Here is a 20,827-nt window from a genome sequence, read left to right as displayed (position 1 = left end):
AAAGAACACAATTGAAAATTAAAGTACCTACCTAATTTATAAGATAATAATATTTAAACATATGATAATAACATACACACGATACGAATGTACCACTATAGCCAGGAGGACTCCTGTCCTCTCCTCCTACTCTTTTCTCTACTCCTGACTTAAATGTTAACAAAAAATAAAAATAGTGAAATTGAATATAAAAACAATCCTAAGAAATGTAATATTTTTCAAGTGTATTAAATATTAAAATGTACGTATAAACTGTATCAACGTGTCAGATTTGCTGCTGGACCACAACTTTCTCCAGCACCCCTTTGGAAGCAGCCAGCATCACCATGTCCCCGGTCTTGAAGACGGCGGTGGCCCCCTGCGCCCCCACGATGCAGGGCAGTCCATACTCCCGGGCCACCACGGCCCCTGGAAGGTAACCACAGTTAAATCAATATATTGGACAACAACTTATGATATTTGAAGAGTACATAATATATTAAATTGTTTTTAAATTTCTACCATGCGATATAAGTCCTCCCAACTCTGTGACAACTCCTCCCATTAGTGGGAAATACGGAGACCAGCCAATGTCTGTAGAGTGAGTTATCAAGATGTCTCCAGCTTGCAGTTGGTCAATCTGGAACAAAAGTTATTTTCATCTTTATTGATAAATAGCCAAATCAAACCCATTTCACTACATACATGAAGTGCGACAGTAAAATAATCAACCTTCAAAAAATTACGTTGTCTATTTTCAATTGCCTTTTATAATTTAAAAAAAATCGTTTGATTGAGTATTGAACCTCCAACCCAGGAACTAGAGTCGTCAACTCTACCAACCTCATCAAATGCCGATCAAATAGGACCGACATTTATTTCGTATATTATATGCTGTTCAGCTGTCAGAGAAATTTATTTATTTATATATATACGCCTAAAAAGGCTTTTACATAGAAGTGATACATGATGCAGTGTACATAGGAGAATATCTGTATTATACAGGAGATACTGACAGTAAATAGATGTAATCCATTGTAAAGAAGGTACAAAATACACAATTGTAAAATATTGATTACAAGTATAATGAGAAAATATTTAGAAATAATTAAAAGAAAAACTAAATAAACACAAAAAAACTAAATATGAAGCAATATTAGTAAAACGTAAGAGTAACACAAAGTAAAAAAAGAAATTACAACAACACTACATATAAAACAAAACATTAAAACTAATTTACCAACGCTACTCTGATTTGAGGGATTTGACAAAGTGTTGGTATAGATTAGGCTTAGTTCTATAAATGGAGTCAATAAATAAATCAATAGTACCCCCATACTTGTTGCCCAGGTCATGCATCCTGTTGGTCAGTGAGTGTGTCTGATAGTTGGTCGTGTATGTATTGCAGAAGAATGTTGTATTTTGTCTTGTATTCCTAGTCGGCACATGGAGTTTAATAGTGGCAAAGAAAATGAGTACCTATATGTCCGCATGAGTGTACGTAATTGCCACCAAAATCGAATGAATTGTCATCGACAACGAGTCTGTCTGAAGAGTTTCTGCGTGATCAGATGTTAGGAAGTGTGATAATTTCCGCTACCAAGATTTGCATTAATTTATTCTAGGAAACAGAAGTGAAATTCAAATAGATGTATTTTAAAAAAAAACCCTTGATTCTGTGCTTAAACGGAGGGTCCGTTTGATTCCCCTATCTTAACAAATGAATTGAAATCTTTAGAGCAAAATCGTTAAGATGGAAGACTATCCTTTTTCTACCGGTATTTCAATGGAAGATGCTCTGAGAAACTAGAATCAGTAATCCCTTCGGCACTGGCGCTTGGCACCAATCGCGCGCCCAATATATGTACACGATTGACATTTGTCACATGAGTTCGGCTATGGAACGATTTACCGGCTTCTGTGCTTTCTGCCTACAACATAGGACTCTTCAAGACTCAATTTCACTCCTTCCTCTCCTAAAAAAGCCCCTCTACACAGCATCAACAAAGATGACATAGGCTTTTAGGGAAATTATTTTCCTCGCGGCCTACTGTGTGGAGTTAATGTAAAAAAAGATATGACATGGGTGTGACTTGAGGGCACACTAGTCCAAACATTGGGAACACACTTCAGTTGAGTCAGAATTGACATTAGAAAAGTAATGAGATTTTGCAAAATATACGGAATAAATTTAACAAAAACAACGGAAATATTTTCATTCTCAGCGTAGTGAAAATATTCTGTATTTAAAGAGTTAAATTTGTATCCAGAAAACATATTTTTACAATACCCAAAAGTAACCGGATTAGGTAATGTTAGATATGTAGGTATTTGTAAATATGTGTATTTTATATTACCTCTGAAATGTAGGTGATGACACAGGCTCTTGCGACAATGTCTCCAGAGCACACAGGAGTTCCAGTGACTTTGAAACCCTCTTGTCCATCTCTGGCTATTTCAGTGTCTGGTGCAGTCAGCGGCCGGGCAAATCCCCAAACTAATTCAGAAAACTGCAACTTGTCCCATCGAGGAAAGAATCTCCGCCGGAGAATGGCTCTGAAAGAATTCAATCAATCAAATATGTTGTAATGTAGTGGCTAAAATACAGTACCATACCTGTATACTATACCGCCTCGGGGAACCGAAGATCAATACAATCTAACGGTCACAGTAAGACTGATGTGTTATCAGTACCTTGGATAAAAGCATTCCTACAGAAAAAAATATGTATTAGATTATATAAGAAAAAAAAGACACACGTACTTTGTAATAAATACTGGATTTCTAGTATGCAAGTATGTTTTCAGTTCTGCGCGGGTCATAAAGAACAGGAGTTTTTCATCGGGCAATCTCCATTCCTTCATCATCTGCCTTCCTAATTCACGGTATGCCAATCTCATCTTGTGCACAACTGATATCAGAGCTGATTTGGTACCTTCCCGCCTGGCAACAGATTTCTGACAGATTGGCACAACGTACTTCAATATTTTTCTGAAAATAAAAAATATATTTAATAATAATTCATAACTTTCCATAAAAACTTTTGAGCATAGAAACCGTTAGTATTAGCATTTACATACTTTGTAGAATTCTTTTGAGGAGACACGAGCTGATTGATAAGTTGCTCTACAGAAACAGGGTCATTATTGGTTACTGTGATCGGAGCTTTGACTGTTGCCTGTAAGGTTTTCATCAGTGGAGTCGGGTTAATGCCCCATGTGTCGGTGAACAAATCAAACTAAAAATAAAAAAATTAAAATATATTAATGTACTCTTTGCCAGCGTTACTCTCTAACACTTGTACACATTAACTCCACACAGGAGACCTGTACGGGACGGCACTGTAGTCGCCGGCCGCACAGACGATATAGCGGGAGTGGCCGGCTGGCCGCTTCGACGCCTTGGAAGGGAAGGTCGGGAAAAAGTAGGGAGAATGTTGAAAAAATGGAAAAAATGGGGAAAAATATGGGGAAAAGGTAAAATGGGGAAAAATGTGGTTAAAAATGGGTAAAATTTAGGATAGGGAAAAATGGGGAAAAGTGGGGAAAATATAGGGAAAAGGGAGAAATGGGGAAAATGTGGGAGAAAGGTATAAGGCAGGGGGGAGGAAGGTAGGGGGGAACCTGCGCCCTGACTAGGGACGCTTCGACTATTGTGAAAATGTTTTCTTCTTGATGAGCACCAGGGAGCCGGGTGAAAGGAGAAGGCCAGGTTGCAGTGAAGGTCCAGGGCAGGAGAGGCTTGAAGAAGGCAGTCAGGGGCAGTCCAGGAGAGATGTTGATGGTCCGATCGTTGCTGGCTCTCTCCCGAATTGCACAAGTTGTCCGCCTTTTAAAGGACCAACGGGCCTAGCTCTCCCTTTGTTAGCGACAAATTCCGAGAATTATTTTTGGGTTCCCGGAATTTGTCACAGGACTGAGCGCCGTTGTTGCGTAATTTGGAAGGGGATGATTTTGACTAGGTCCCTGACTGTTTCTTCAATCCACTTTGCCCGGGTCATTTTTATTTAAATACATTTTTGTGAGTTTGCACAAATTACATATTAAAAGGGGAATTGACATCCAAAAGGCAGTTTTGCACAATATTCAATTTTGTGCAAACGGCAAGTTTTGTAAAGGAAACTGCGTTTGCACAATTTCAAACTTTGTGCAAATTTACATTATTAAAGGGAGTTGGTATTAAAGGGGAAGATTTGCACAATATTCAATTTTGTGCAAACGGCAAGTTTTGTAAAGGAAACCGCGTCTGCACAATTTCAAATTTCATGCAAATCTTCCATGTTTTGTACAGATTTAATATAAGAAGGTATTTGGGGGGTCAAGCCTTTGTTTTTTGTCTATAATGATGACTGCTTGACCCCGTGGTTTTATTTATTGATCAGTTTTGCATATAAGATTTACAGGTTTTTATAGAGAGAATTTTGTTGCATAAATTCGAAGGTGCGCAGAGGTGAGTTTGTAAAGGAACTGCCTCTGCGTAAATTCAGATTTATGCAAATTAATATAAAGTCGGTGTACACGTCCGGTACAAGACCCTTCGAAAAAATAAATTCTAAGGGTCACTCAGGGCCTATGTCAACTTTTAATATGCTGTGTGGAGGATATTTTACATAAAAGGAAGAAGAGTTCTGGTAAGGAAAAATGTATGGAGGGTGTTTAGGAATATGGGGGTCAGAATATCCAGGAGTGACTGACTTGCTACCGTGGCGGCGGTACCCACATTAAAATATTGTACACGAACTTAAATACCTACCTCTTTTATGCACCTGTGACCGTGTTTTTCTAAAAATTGTTTCAACAAATGGTACACACTGCTACAATTGTCTTTCAACCACTGGATTGCTGTTTCCGGGGGTTGTTTAGAGAACTCTTCTGCTTTCCCCGAAGTCTGAATAGCCATAGAAATATGTTTTAACTCTTCAGGTATTTCCGCCGAAATCACATCAGAACATGAAGACAAAACAGTCCCAATGTCGGTAAAAAGATCTGTAGTAAAATCTGTAATCAGTCAAATTTAATTAGATTGATAAAAGATAGATTTATATTGGTTTGATCTAGTTATATATAACTCACGGCTTCAATTATCACTGCGATACGAGCGAAATCGGTGGCTATGGTCCATATTTAATGTAATAAGGAGTAATATAAGCTTTTAATAATAAACTGTTGCAATTATACTAATTTTTGGTGAGTGTTTCCGTTTCTGAAAAAACTTTTCTAGATTGGAATAGTTTCTACTCACCGCTACGCCCCTCCAAAATAATCGACATAAACAATATCTGAGACATGGTACTGCTGACGCTGGAAGCACTATGGAAGTTGCAGCTCTTAGCGACCTCGCTTATTTTATCTTCAATATAGTTAAAAATTTCTAGAGCAGTCTGTTGATTACTTAGATCCACCTCCATTTTCTCTGCATGCTTGATTGCCTTTTCACAATTAGACTTATTTCTCCACAAACACTGCAAAAAAGGTTTTATCAAGCAAAAATGGACTGATTGATTTAATTATGATACTTCAACCTTCAGTACCCGAGAAATTAACGACCCCATAATTTTCCGCACTTGGCAACTGCCTAGTTGCCTACAAGTACATTCAAGGCGGTTGAGAAAAATATAAATGTACTTACAAGACACATATCCCTTAATATCTGAAATTGGCCGATCCAATTATTGACTTTATTCCTATAAAGTGCAATCGAGTGGATGTTTTCATCAACAACCAGGTGCCCAAATACCGCTAAATCTACTGTTTTAGTACCGGTCGTTATAGTTGGTTCACACTTCTTTAATAATGTCTGAAATAAATTTTAGCTTCTTTATTTTCTAATATACACGGTGTCCGGAAACTCGTAGTACAAGCGGGAAACTGGAGAATCTACACCACATGGGGAACCCAAAAAAACATAAAGTTTTTTGATTTCAGCATTTTCAAAAAAAAAAAAAAACCAAAAAAAACTATTTTTCGGCTATTTTAGGGTTAAAGTTTTTTCTGGTGTTTAGGGTTGAATAACAGATGTTTTAACCCTGCAGAGCAGAAATATTTTATGATTACACCGGGTTAAATGAAGGGTGATTTCAAAATAATGCTTCAAATCCGAGTTTCTTCATTTGTTTTACTTTCAAATAGTTTTAATTAGTTGGGTACTTTGATCTTCAGTAATAATTTATAAGAATTTGATTAAAAAAAAAAAAAAAAAAAATCAACTTCAAACTCGATTTACTCGATAACGAAAGCTCAAATAAAAAAAAAATATACTACAAAATCGACTCCAAATGTGATGTAGATTCACCAGTTTCCTGCTTGTACTACGAGTTTCCGGACACCCTGTATAACTGTCATAATTGGAATTTCTACCGAAACTTAAAAATCGACATCACAACACCTATATTGGCAACATAATTTGTCAAAAAGGTCCAAAGCTAAACTTGACCATTCTCACTACATATACTCGTATATGTTTCAAAGTCGTAAACAAAAAAAGTTCCGTAAAATGGGATTATATTCATATATCTTAATGCCCACTACAGTTCAGGCCTTAGAAGTCATTTTGAAGTGTTTGTTGTTGATACTCGTTATTACTGATTTTTGTGTTGTTTTACTACGAGCACATTTATTTATACTGGGTTTTACAGAAGTTTTCACTTACATGAGAACAATCCAGTTATAAAAACTCAATTAATACGCAAAGAGATAGATACAATTACAAAAATCTAATCAGACAAAGGATACATTAATTCGCATACATCTAAATAAGGATTCAAAAACTAAACAAATAAAAATACAAAATTTTATAAAAGCTCACTCAAATGAACAATAAAAAGAGAAGCAAAAGACACAAGAGACAAATAGAGACACAAGAAATAGAACATTTATTTCAATATTGGATAAGACATAATTTAGTATCAAGATGGCCGTGATATCAGTAAAAGGGGTGATTAGACTATTTTAAACAGTGAAGTTTACATTTATATATATATTAATTAGGAGGTCACGCTCCTGAGCCTGCACTTCTGTCGGCCTTGTATGCGTGCTTTTTGTTTAATCTTTTTTAATCACTTGCATTTCTGTATCCTGTACTAACATTTTTTGAAAATTTTCCAATGCAATAATTTGAACAATAATGGTGTGATAAAACCAAATACAGCAATTAATAATAATGTCTATTCTTAGTTTATTGTAATATGAAGCTTGTTTAGATTTCAGATTTGGTGGATATAATTTTAAGTTGAAAATAAAATATTTACATTGAACACGTTCAAGCCCATATGGTAGTTGGTGGAAGTTATCGATTTCATGGTGTACTTAGATTGTTGTAGTCCATTAGTCGCTGATATAGAGTCATTAAGAGGTATTGCGATAGCTGATAGGGAGAGAGGTGTGAAGCTTCCTGGCATAACCTTAAAAAGAAATATTAGAAAATGTTACTTTAAAGTGGCAAATCACTAACAATATAAATTCAAATAAAATAATTCATCACAAAATAGAAAATGTTTACCTCTCCAGTATTGGCAAAAGTTAATAGATCCTCTTCTGACATAACCGGTGTATCTCCCTCGTGAGCCAACTCAAACTCGGTCCAGTTGTTTAAGCTTGTGATGGGCCGGGCTTGGACTAAGTAAATTCTATCCTGCAAGTTTAGAATTTTGATTAAACTAATTAAAATAACAAATTTCTCAAAAAAGACAATTTTCCGCCAAAATAATAAACAGAAAGCTTTTATTCTAATTTTGACCTGCATCACGCAGTATGATTTTTAATGGCTCAACAGTGGTTGTCAACGATAATGATATTCAATTAATATTTCGAATAGAGCTAAAGTAACTGTTAGGTACTTGAGCAATGGCCCATTCAATATCCTTTGGGAGTCCCCAAACCTTTAATTAGTATTTTGTACAGAGGCAAAAGAGGTGTTGTTCTTAATTCTACATATGTAAAAGAGAGTATTATGTACCTGAGTACTAGCCCATTCAATCCCTTGGGAGTTCCCAAAACTTAATTATTATTTCGTACAGAGGTAAAAGAGGCAATATTCTGTATTCTACATATGTAAAAGAGAGTAGATTATGCATATAAGCAATGGCCCATTTAATATCCCTTAGGAGTTCCTAAAACTTAATTAATTTTTCGTATGGAGTTAAAAGAGAGTATTAGGTACCTGAGCAATAGCCCATTCAATATCCCTTGGGAGTCCCCAAAGCTTTTCTTGTAGAATTGCTATTTTGCCAAGTAACAAACACTCTTCTTCTGAGAGGCTCAACGAAGGAACAGTATTCTCTCCATCTTGTACTGTCTGTGTTCCTGATTTCTTGGATTTGTCCAAAACAATTCTCGATCCTTTTTTTCCAACTTCGATACTTTTAATGGAGAGGTTGTTGTGAATATCTCTGTTAATTATTATAGTATCAGGTTCTATTTGACCAGAAACTACACTCTGAAAATATGTTAGGATTAAGTAGACACTACAATATTACCTACGTAGCATTCGAGATATTATAAAACTAGTCAATAATTAATTAGGCACAGATATACACGTTCTTGAAAGCAGAGTATCATAAAACGAAAGCGTTCTTAGAATGTTATTAAATAACCATGAGTTATATTACCTCTCCCAGTCCATGGTTGGAAGTAATGAAGATGTGAGCAGGGTTGCCAGTGGTAGGGTGTCGAGTGAACATAACTCCAGCTGCTTTGGCATCCACCATCACTTGAACCACAACCCCCATACCACACTTCACTAATTGGCCGTGTTGCCTGAAAGACAGAAAAAAAATATTACAATGACGGCTTGCCGTTTTTAAAGTTCTTTTTAAATAAAGTTAATCGAAATGCTTTTTCTATTAACATATTAAAGTTCCCGATAAATCAGTCTACTCTCTCACCCCTTATACACTTATTCATTCTCGGCCTCGATTCTCGACGAAGTCATTCCACTCGAACAGTAGAATGACTTTTGACGTTTGGCGTATATATGTATTACAATCGACGAGACCCAAGAATAAGATTTCGACCAATGTATCTACTATGATAATTGATTCCCGGTTCACTATTAATTCTTCATGTTCTACCTAATTCTAGTATCTAGTCATACAATATATATATGTATAATGAATGACTAGATACTGTTTATCATTTTGTTTTATGTTTGTAACTTTCGTCCTCACTAAGGAAGGGTTTTCCGGAAACTATTCCAAGGTGGAAAAGAACACGGAGAAAAACAAGTATTGCCAATTTATTAAGAATCTCTTCAAATTATTCATAATCTGATTGAAAACAGGATAGCAGGCATTCATAGGTTTCCTGATAAACTTTTAGTAAAATATGAATATATTATTACGACGTCAGAACATGTGTTCATAAAAATCCTAATATTGTTCGCGTTTCGTCAGTATATAATATCAAAAAAAATGCAAGTTTATCAGGAAACGGCCCGCAATGGAAAACTTTGAAAATGGTCAACCGGATTACCGATAATTTGAAGAGACTCAATATTCTGCAGTTTAAGCAAAATTACCTTCGATATTCCACACTTTGAAATGTGAAAAGTGATGACCAACACTTTTGTATTCCTTTAAGAACATCTTCGAAAGTCTTGCATCCCAAAATTGTAGCATTTTGACCAGCTGCTGAAAGTTCTTCAGAATCTTCCCCAATACCTGATTAAAGTAATCAAAATAAATAAACTACTATAGTTATCGTAGGTTTCAAATACTGCTGTGGGCTCTGCATATCGAAAGAATGCCAGCTGACAGGACACCGAAAAATATGATTAAGAAGATGCTTCAGTAAAATTACTAGAAGCAAACTAATATGGATAAAAATTAGAGATGCTTGGGACAGATTGGAGATTAGAGGCGAAAATCTATAAACCGGAACCAGTTGAGAAATTTAGTGAAGTGTTGGGATGATGAATAAGTATTTTAATTGTTCAAGGCACTAGTCATAATTAGTAGAATTTGTGAAATATTTCTTTACCTGAAGAACGAACAGCAAAGAAAAGATCTTTAGTTGTTAAATCATTATTTTCAGATTGACACAAGTCGTTAAATGAAGATAAAACATGATCTTTCACTTTTTTGCAAACTGCAGTAGATTCAAATAATTGTGTAGCCCTAAAAAAAATATTTTAATAAATAATTGATATAAAAGCTAATTATAAGTAGTTATTCGGTAAATTTACATTAAGTGTAACTAGAAAATTAAATACCTTTCGCAAGCACCTTTGAGACTTAACTCACTGAAATTGGAGTTAACATCGATAATAACTTCAACAGCTTTTTGTAATTTCGGGTAATGGTTCAACTGGTATTCAAGAGCTAGTGTTGTTAAACAGAATCCGTTAGGCACATCGTACAACTGGAAATATAAATTCATTATTTTTGCAACATAAAACAGATGCTTACGATCATATTAATTCACCCCGCGTTTTGAATAGTATTATTGTGGTGGGTTACAAAATGAAAAAGCTTGGCAAAATATTTTTACAGACACTAGAATAATTTGTCTTCTTTTCTAACTAACTAACTAACCATCACGCCATTTCCCGCAGGGGTAGGCATAGATGACAGTCCGCCAAACAACTCGGTCTTGGCACACACTCCTTGCCTCATTCACATTCATACATCATCTCATGCATACTCTTCTATTATTCTGACTCTTGACATGGCCCGACTCAAGTATCTGATTCACTTGGTCGTGCCGTGTCTTCCTCAGGCGTCCCCGACTTCTCCTTACATTTCTTTCTTCGCTCATTCGCTCTAAATGCCCAAACCATCTAAGCGTCCCTTGCTTGATCTTACTCACTACGCTTACATCATCCTTGCACTCGCGGATCTCCACTTTTGTAGACAAAATTTAAGAATTTCAATAAATGCTTACCCAAAATAAACTGTTGCTATCAATATACAAAGGTGTAACACAGCAATCCATATAAAAATATATTCTAGAGGTTGGTTGTAAATGATACGTATAATTCCCTCACGAGAACCAAACTTAGATAAGAGAAGACGCAAAAATAGAAAATGGTGATATCTCATGTCCTCAAAAGTGATAAAATTATGTTTTGCCACATTAACATACTGTTATTTGATTTTCTTGTCTTTACCTGATCAGTGTTATTTGAAGCCATCAGTGCCAAGGAGGCCCCCTTGCCCCCCACAGCCTCAGGGCAGGTGGCTGCTCTCTCCTTAAAGGACGCACACAGGGGGACCTCATCATCCAAGTCTTCCAATCTCAACCATTCCAGTTTTGAATTGAAATTGAAATCCATTTGGCATTTTTTTCCTATTAAAATAATATGTTAAGTTTTACGTCTTTGTTATATGGGATTACTGGGCGGTGAAAGGTTTGATTAATAAAAATTGGACAGTCTCAAACAATTTACAGCCCCACCACGTAACATTTTACAATGTACACTATTTGACTAGCGTCACCACAATTACCGGAGTGCGAATGTAGGAGAAAACATGATAATGCACATTACTATTTCACACACAATTAATAACAAAAAATATATTATGTTTACCTTTGTACGGATAACCGAGCTGTAGAAATCCAGATCCTTGATTTCCGTTGATACCAGCTTGAAATGGTACCAGAACTGTTTTCCATTCTCTTTGTTCATCGTAGGTTTGTTTCAGGACTTTATTTAAGCTGATGGCAAGTACAAAATCCTTGGATTTAGCTGGAATAAGGTTAAAAATGTTTGTGTTTTTAAGATTCAGTAAATTAGAAATTAACGAGTAAAAATAATTAATGCAAAAGGTAAATAATTACTTGATAACTTTATCGTGAACGATTTAGGTAAATCTGAATCGTGTTCCCCGATGCTTGACATATTTAAATCAAATGATTCAAAAGGTTGCACATCTCCACTTGGTAATCTCATATGCCCAAATTTAAGTCTAAAAAATAAAGAAAATCGCATTAATAAAGACAATTAACCCTTTCAACACCAGAGTTCTTCCGGAGGAACATGAAAAAAAAAATTAATATCTCTTGATTATGTGAAAAAATTGCCCGTATTTTGTCTATCGCTGTTGAAAAATATGTTTATATTTTTTTCTGCTGAGTTGTAATCTTTATTCCATCGACAAATACTGTAAATATAATGACAGATCCCATTTTGGCTGTTTTGCTTGGACTGGGATCCATTATTATGTTTACGTTTTATATGTACTTTAATGTTTTTGATTAAATAATTGTGTAATCTAAATTTGTAAAAAAAAATTATAAACCAAAAAATTTCAAATGATTATTTAAGATGTTAACAAGCATAAAATATGATCTTTGTGTGGAAATAAGAGTGCGATGCATGGAAAAGCTAGAGAACTGGATATGGTAACAACATGTTATTATTCTAAGATTGGGGTGTTTCAAACTCCATGATGATGAATCGTTAATGATCAATTATTAGCGTAATTTTGATTTTCTGGTAATAATTCAGGACTAACTGTGTCGGGCCATTGGTAAACGACTCTGCTCCGATTTGATAAATGGTTCCCTCGGAAGCTGCCCCCACGATGGTCAGTGATCTCCGCAGATTTCCCAGTACAGGCTGCCACACCCTCTGTCTTAGACCATACATTGAGGTGGTCACCGTGTCTTCCTTCTCTCCCATTATGATGGTTCCACACATACTGCCATACTGGTCATAACCTCGTTTTTTAGACTGCGTTCTGGAAAATCGCATCACAATAAATTTATATTGCTGTTTCTTTCCAGGATGAAATGGTCATTTAATTGTAGTAGATTTTTCTGCTTCACAAGAGTAAAATAATGAGAATATTTATTTTTAAGTAGATACGGATTATACACAAAATATGTATTAGAATGGAACTTACATCGCATCCATCCAATTTGAACCCCTCCACAGTTCTGATGCGACGGCTTCCGCCATCAAGTTGACGCTGGAATCATCTGGTGTTCTCTGGGGAACCGAATCTCCGATCCATCTGAGATTTTCAAACTTACTTTTAAACAATCAATCACTTTCTAAATAGTTCATACCATAGTTATCTTCGGAATCGGAAAGAAAGCGATATTTCTATGGTTTGGGCATTTAAAGCGAATGGAGAGAGAGAAGGGAATGGAATGGAAGAGAATGGAACAAGTAAATGGAAGACGACATAGGTGACGCCAGAGGAAGACATGACACAATCAACGGAATCAAATAATTCAGTCGGGAGTCAAGAGGAGGTATTACAGATTAGTACGTGAAAACACTAACTAACTAACCAACACGCCGTTTCCCCGCAGGGGTAGGCAGAGAGGACGGACCGCCAAACAACTCGGTCTTGGCACACACTTCTTGCCTCATTCACATTCATACATCGTCTCATACATACTCTTCTATTATTCTGACTCTTGACATGGCCCGACTCGAGTATCTGATTCACTTGATCGTGCCATGTCTTCCTCGGGCGTCCCCGACTTCTGCTACCATTCACATTTGCATCATATATCCTCCTTACACTCCTATCTTCGCTCATTCGCTCTACATGCCCAAACCATCTAAGCGTCCCTTTCTTAATCTTACTCATTACGCTTACATCAGCCTTGCACTCTTTGCGGATCTCCACATTCCTCACACGATCAAACATGGTTTTACCACACATAAGCCTCAGGGATCTCATTTCAACAGCATTTAATCTACTTTCATCCTTTCTTTGCCAGTTCCATGCCTCACTTCCATAGATCAAGGTAGGTACCAGCACTCCGTTGTGGACTGCTAACTTCGCTTCTTTGGACAATTTTTGTTAGCGCCAATTGCGTTCAGTCCTCCATTAACGGAATTACCTGCATTTACCCTTCTTTCAATATCTCTGTCAGCCTTCCCATCTCTCGTAAACATACTTCCTAAATACACAAACTCATCCACCCGCTCCAAGTATTCCTCATTCACAATTATATTGCACAAAACACTATTCATATAATTTATTTTTCAACTTTCATGTTTTTTTTTTCACTTCAGTATAAGCATGGCTTCAAAATATATGTTATATACATAATTTCTTAAAAACATTAAATCATGAAACTTCACGTTTCAGTTCTTCACAACAATATTACATTATTATACCGTAAATTAAAAATTATAAACTACTTTTACGGTGAAGTTGTGGGATAGTTAGATAGTGTGTTAATTACAAAAAACTACTTACATGAAATTAAATCTCACATGGTGCATGTCTGAATCTGTAGCTCCTGATTTGCTTTGTTTCTGAAGCATTCCATTGAAGAGGATTCTCCACCGCCAAAAAGGCTTCAGCAATGTCAATGATAACCCGCCGGCTTTCCATGTTGAGGAAGACCCATTGAAGAACCTCGTGCTACCTTCATCTAAAGTTAATTCGTAAAGATATTCATTAGTTCATTATTAATCAAACTGTTGCGATAGAAAGATAGTTACCAAGTTGCTTTACTTAATTTACAGTGAGATGAGATGATAATAAGTGAGCCTTCATTGCTGTTTTAACCACCATTTTAAACAAGATTTATTTTATTCTTAAACGATTTCCTAAAATACCTAAATACCAAATAAAATTCAAACGCTCACGCTGGGAGCTAGAAGCCGTATCAGGGGAAACGTATTAGGTAGCCGTAGCGGGGAGCCGTACAGGTGGAGCCTTATCGGGTGAGAACAGTATTCTCATTGCCCATACGCTCTGTTGAGCCGTCGTTCAATTGAGTCGACTCAGAGCCGTACGAAAATATTTAGCTGGTACCGTGGCTCCCTCTCGACTTTGCCTTTTAATAAAGTTTATGCTGTTGTCATTGAGTACTCGACAACGTCTCCTGACTCCACCACGTGTCTACTCATGTAACTCAGCCTTCTTCCCACTTCCCGTAAAGGCGGGTCACTGGCACCAAAGATAAAAATGTTTTTTGAAGTAAAATACAATCGAGATACTAACTTGGAAGGTGTAGACGAGTCCCGCATGGCAATGTCAGAATCAGTATAATGTCAGTATCATTGGACTTCCTAGAAAATGTGATAAATAATGAAAAGCCTTCTTTGTTGGTTCCAAAGATGGACATGCAATCCGAATTAGTGCAATTGTCCAATTTCAACGATTTCGAATCAAAAATGCCAAGGTTCAAGTTCACGGGTTCTTCGGTAGAGTCAGACAGTTCTATCTCATCCTCCGTCCGAGATTTCTTCCATACTTTGATTTTATAACTTGCGTAGCATTTCTTCAGATAGGAATTCCAGCCTGCAACATTTGAAGTTCATTAATTATGACCTAGTTTCGCTTCGCATTAGTTTTATTTTTATTTATTGACGTTTGAACAGCCATATAATTTTAATTCAGAACCTACTTTACAAACAGCTTAATTTCTATTTCATTATATTTTTAAAATTATAACGATTAATGTTAAAGTTATATATTTTGACTGTCCTAAAACGGGAATTCCTCCTAGTTGGGCAGTCAAAGTATTTTTTATGTATATGTACATGTGTCATTTTATCATCACCTGTACTAAATAAAAATGAATAAAATAAAACAAATAAATAAATATAATGTTAGATATTATAACGTTTTGTAGTTTTTCTGTGTGGTAAAATAATTATATTTCTTTTTATTTTTTTGGTAAACTAATGTTTAAGACAAGATTTTTTTATGCATAGCACACTTGTCTTAAACATTAGTTTACCAAAAAAATAATAAGAAATATTTGACAAGTTCTAGTATCTTCACCAAAAAATGAAGACAATTTGTCTCGACGCCATCTAGTGAGAGAGTTAGCACTCACAATGCCTTTCTCATATAAAATAAAGTTGGTTGTTTTCAGGTGAAAAAATGTAACAAGCAGTAATTATTGAATGTAACACTAGTATATATTGAATTATTTCGCGGATAAGAGATAAGCCGCCATAGCTAAGTGGTCAGAGCTGTCGACCGGAAATCGAAAGGACACGGGTTCATGTCCCGTTGGCGTCATGTATCTTTTATCAGGAGATTTTTCAATGTGGATGAGTGTTCCAGGCTAATAATTATTGCTTATAAAATAATTATATTTCTGTTTGAAAATACATTGAAGAGAGTAAGAATGCACTGTTATCAAAAAATATGTGTTACCTGAAACTGAGTAGAATCCATTTTTTTTCTTTCCTGGGAAACTTAGCACAAGTAATACATATGAAATTAGACCCAACAATCCAGCGATTAGAATGGGTTGAACCAAATGTTCAGTCAAGCTCATGTTACTTCTTCGTACTTAACCCTACAAGTTTCACATAAAGCAATATTTTAATTGTTGTAGTTGTAAGAATATTCTTATAATTATATCAAATTAAGTATAAAAAATCAATTGTTCACGTAAATCGATAAATAGAGTGTATAATTAGTTTACCATGTGCAGTGAAAATGTCAAATGGTTCATGTTTTTAGGTCAATTTTCGTGATTGGGCGTCCGACAATAACATTATTGTGGGACAATAAAGTTAGGTGCTTGACTATGTAGAGTAAAAAATTATCGAAAGCGAAGGCTAGCTATCCAGTCCGGTTCGATAAAAGTATTATAGATAAAATTAAATGTAAGGAATCCCTTCGTAGGAAATACAATGCTACTAATAATAAATCTGATTATTTATTATTATCTGCGAAGATATCCGACTCAAAAAAGAAATGGTTATTAATAAGAAAACTATTTGTCTGGTATTGAAGATGGGGCAAAGATGACCCCAAAAACTTTTGGCAATGATCACCAAAAGCAGGCAGAGGCAATCCTATTGTAATCACAAGTTTCTAGGAGATTCGCGGAATATTTCCAATTGTTATCGAAACACCTTCTATATACAATTGGAATGTCCAATCAGAAATTGAAATGTCCGATTCGACTTTGAAAACACCTCCTTGAACGTACACAGGACATTTCAAATGTCCAATCAGACATTTCCTATGTAAACTACGTTATCAAGCAGGTGTTTCTAAAGTCCAATCCGACATTTCCTATGCAAACTACGTTAACGAGAAGGTGTTTCTAAAGAACAATCCGACATTCCCTATGCAAACTACGTTAACGAGAAGGTGTTTCTAAAGTACAATCCGACATTCCCTATGCAAACTACGTTAACGAGAAGGTGTTTCTAAAGTACAATCCGTCATTTCCTATGCAAACTACGTTAACGAGAAGGTGTTTCTAAAGTACAATCCGACATTTCCTATGCAAACTACGTTAACGAGAAGGTGTTTCTAAAGTACAATCCGTCATTTCCTATGCAAACTACGTTAACGAGAAGGTGTTTCTAAAGTACAATCCGACATTTCCTATGCAAACTACGTTAACGAGAAGGTGTTTCTAAAGTACAATCCGACATTTAACTACGTTATCAAGGAGGTGTTTTTAAAATCCAATCGTACATTTTAATTTACGGGGTTTTCCAATGTTCGATTCCCAATGTAAAATACGTCATCATCCTTCTTGATACTTGAAAATTAGGAATAGAAAAAGAAGTACACACAAATAAGTACATATTTATATGTACTAGGTATTTTTATTTAGATATCTATTTGTCTATACTTGTTTTTCTATTCTTTAATTTGCTAATTTTCAATGTACGTTGTTTGTACTGACGAAGAAAGTATTGGTTTTGAAAAAAGTCGATTATTTTTATTAAGTGGTGGTGTATTCTTACCTACAAATCTATTTAAATATCAATGACGCCACAAAGTGAATTTGCAATAAGGAATTTGAGTAAAAAATATTAGACGAACGCACCCTCCCGTTGCTTACCGCTAAAAAATATTCAAACTTCGAGAATTAATTTAACCTTGAAAACGAACTTTAAAAGAAATACCAATATTTGTGTTTGAATGTGGATGTTGATAAAATATTTTTTTCAATGGACTCAAATCCCTTTTATTGAAGAAATCATATCTGCTGTACAGTTCTTAACATTATTTTTGTCATAAGTGAACCGCCCCAGCCATAATCTTATGTATTTATTAAGTGGTAAATTGAAGATGTCCACTGAAGAATATAATTGATTACCCACCATTAGTATTGTGGGTGTAGAAGTAGGTACATATTAACGTAGTTAGTCCCAGAATTTCTGCACTAAAAAAAAATCCCGACTTCTAATAATCTGGTGTTGGTGGAAACTACAATACTAAAAATAAAACTAGAGTAACAGAATGGAAATCATAAAAACAATAAGACTTGTATAAACTTTGGCAAATATACCAATACAAAGTGACTTTAAACTAAGCACATGCCTTACCAGTTCTATTCACGATTATTGAATTTGAAAGGGACTCTCAGTGTCTCCTGTATTGAAGTTTTTATTTAAATTTGCACTTTAATTTGTAGTGTGTAACTAACACAACGAACACAATATAACAAAAATATTAATAATTCCCCGCCTTAAAGAGTAGCGATGTTTATTTTTGAATAGTATAATAACGAATGGCAGGTCCCGGCCACGAGCGTTTTAATCACTCTCCGATCACTAACACTAATTTTACTTATGTACTAGCCAGGGTAAAGCGGGGTTAAATACGCCTTAATTGTCAGTAGTAGTATACCGAGGTTAAATTCACCTAAATGAACGAAACAGGAGTAGAGGGGCCTGTCCACAATTTTATTTAAGGTTTTTCAATCCAGCAGGACTGGGAGGATAGTGCAATCCTAGTCTGCCATATGAGATGAAAACCATCATTACATTTAAAGAGAAGAATAATTTTAAAAAAATAAATAAGTAATGACAATTTTCATAATTTAAAAAAAATCACCCTTCGTATGTTTGTGTTCGCAAAACTCGAATAGTAGTCTACGCATATCGCTTAAAATTTCAAAGTTTGTTCCTATTGGTGCCATGAGTGTTTAGAGAATGGTTTTAATGATAGAAAAAGTCGGGGACGCCCCAGGAATACTAATAACGCAATATATCTGCACCGGAATGAGATACGGAGTCGAATTAAAGTCAATGTAATGTATTTTTTTAACAGTAACATTTTGGTATACGGTAGTGAATGGTAGAATAAATCGGAGACGCCCGAGAATATCATTAGCAATAGCGAAGCATTTTGGTGTCCACTAGAATAAAATAAAAACATTATAAAATAAATAAATATTAAAGAATCGTCCTTCAGGGAGGTCTGCATCCATCGCTCATCGCAGGGTTAGTCGGTGGCGAATTAACGCGGGGAATGACCCTCACCCTTCCTTCAATGAACATCGCGGAGGTACTGCAGAACCTTGGAAGTTGCATAAGTTGCTTGTATGCACTGTTGTAACTCACCCTCAACTTGCGATTGCGCTGCTGGGTATTGTATGCACAGCTCAGATGTGTACAGGGCAGTGGTATGTCGTAAAAAGTAATTTTCTGACATCGTCGCAGTAGAACCGCCTTGAGAGCATTTTGCTTTTCTAAGTCATCCATATCTGATCGAGTTCAACTTTACTTGGCGATAGTTAGTTTATTGTTTAAAACTGACTTACCTGTATTCCAATTTGCTTTCAACGCCTTACACGTGACGGCGGCATTTTTTTTCCCAAATTGGTACTTACCAAACCATCACTGGGTTGCTCTAATGCTAATAACCTTCGCTTCCTTACCGACATGAACCGATTTAACATAACCTTCTCTCAGGCGCTATTAATCCCGAGCCTTTTTTGGGGATTATCTATGAAAATACAGTAGTTTATTGGTGCTAACATTATTTAGTATGTAACAATTTAATTTTTTTTCAACAAATTACCGCTAAAACATTGTTATCAATGAAGTCTGTAGAAGGTTAGACAAGTGGCCCATTTCCTTAGATTATTGACCTAATTTTTCATCTGCAAATTAAGTGTTCCACCAAGGAGATTATGATTTGGTTATCAACTCATAATCCTGTCATCATTTTCAGAACACATATGGGATAACATGGTGATAGACTAGTCGTAACTATATAAATGATTTTTATTTCAGAAAAGAATTACGAAAAAGTATATTTTATCACAGGTTTAAGCTCGTGTATAAAATATACTTTTTTCTTTTCTGAAATAAAAAATCATTTACATAGTTACGACTAGTCTATCACCATATTATCCCATATAACCATAGTTATAAATTTGGCCTGCATTTTAATGTACAAAAACAACATGTATACTAACTCACATATTGTTACCTTCTTTCATATGGGTAAGTAGATATTATTTACAAAAATTAAATTCGTCGAACATTTGTGTTTTTTTCTTCAAAAAATCTGAGTATCAAAGGTTATCTTAGTTTATACCAAATAATATTACAGCAGGTGCGAGTTATTCGCTTTGGAGGACAATGATACCTGTTCATTGGTAGAATTGCCCTGGTCTCCCCCATGTAATAAATGTGACTATATGCTCCAATACTTGCAAACATCAACCAAATTAAATGATTTAATCAGTAATTAACATGCAATAATACTGCATTTGTGTATTCGGAATCATATCGTTATCTAATGTCTGACTTAGATGTATATATTTTTCTGCCACAATACTCGTACAATCTATCAGTTGCGTTCTTCACTCGACTTATTATCGCAAATAAAACAGTAAGTACCTACTGTAAGTAATATTATCTACATTAAAATCAGGCAAAATAAAAACCTTTCCCAAACTTTTAATTAATCTAAATGGTAAAATTTCTTTACTTCGATTTCATCAAATTACGCCCGAGTTATAAATAACACTTCGTTTCAAATTAATTATTAAAAGAAACAACTACAGGGTTTTCCAATAAGAGGTGTTATTTTGAATATCACGCTATTTCGGTAGATGTTACTTTTGAAGCTGTCATTTTTTAACATTTGACAAGTAAAAACTACGCCATTAATAAAAATGGAACGATACACGCTTCAATAATGTATTGAAATTATTAA

The 20,827-nt window shown here is 35.3% G+C and overlaps 1 protein-coding gene across 1 annotated transcript; it reads right to left on the bottom strand.

Moving 5' to 3' along the window:
* Positions 1-241: 241 nt before the first annotated feature.
* On the bottom strand, positions 242-16,181 carry LOC149425197 (uncharacterized). Its single transcript, XM_089650747.1, has 23 exons — positions 16,058-16,181; positions 14,891-15,190; positions 14,138-14,315; positions 12,821-12,931; positions 12,431-12,655; positions 11,754-11,881; positions 11,503-11,661; positions 11,083-11,261; positions 10,186-10,334; positions 9,954-10,090; positions 9,493-9,634; positions 8,585-8,732; positions 8,137-8,412; positions 7,477-7,608; positions 7,226-7,378; positions 5,608-5,775; positions 5,221-5,440; positions 4,732-4,976; positions 3,060-3,217; positions 2,743-2,970; positions 2,337-2,535; positions 502-619; positions 242-408 (listed from the first exon to the last, which is right to left on the bottom strand). Exons 1-23 carry the CDS (start codon positions 16,179-16,181, stop codon positions 266-268), a joined length of 4,020 nt encoding a protein of 1,339 aa, XP_089506873.1. The 3' UTR covers positions 242-265.
* Between the last annotated feature and the right edge of the window lie 4,646 nt (positions 16,182-20,827).

This window comes from Hesperophylax consimilis, chromosome 3, assembly GCF_061612785.1.
Source record: "Hesperophylax consimilis isolate HC1 chromosome 3, BYU_Hcon_1.0, whole genome shotgun sequence".
Lineage (NCBI taxonomy): Eukaryota > Metazoa > Arthropoda > Insecta > Trichoptera > Limnephilidae > Hesperophylax > Hesperophylax consimilis.
Note: the sequence above shows the minus strand (reverse complement) of the source record. Positions and strands in the feature narration are given on the sequence as shown.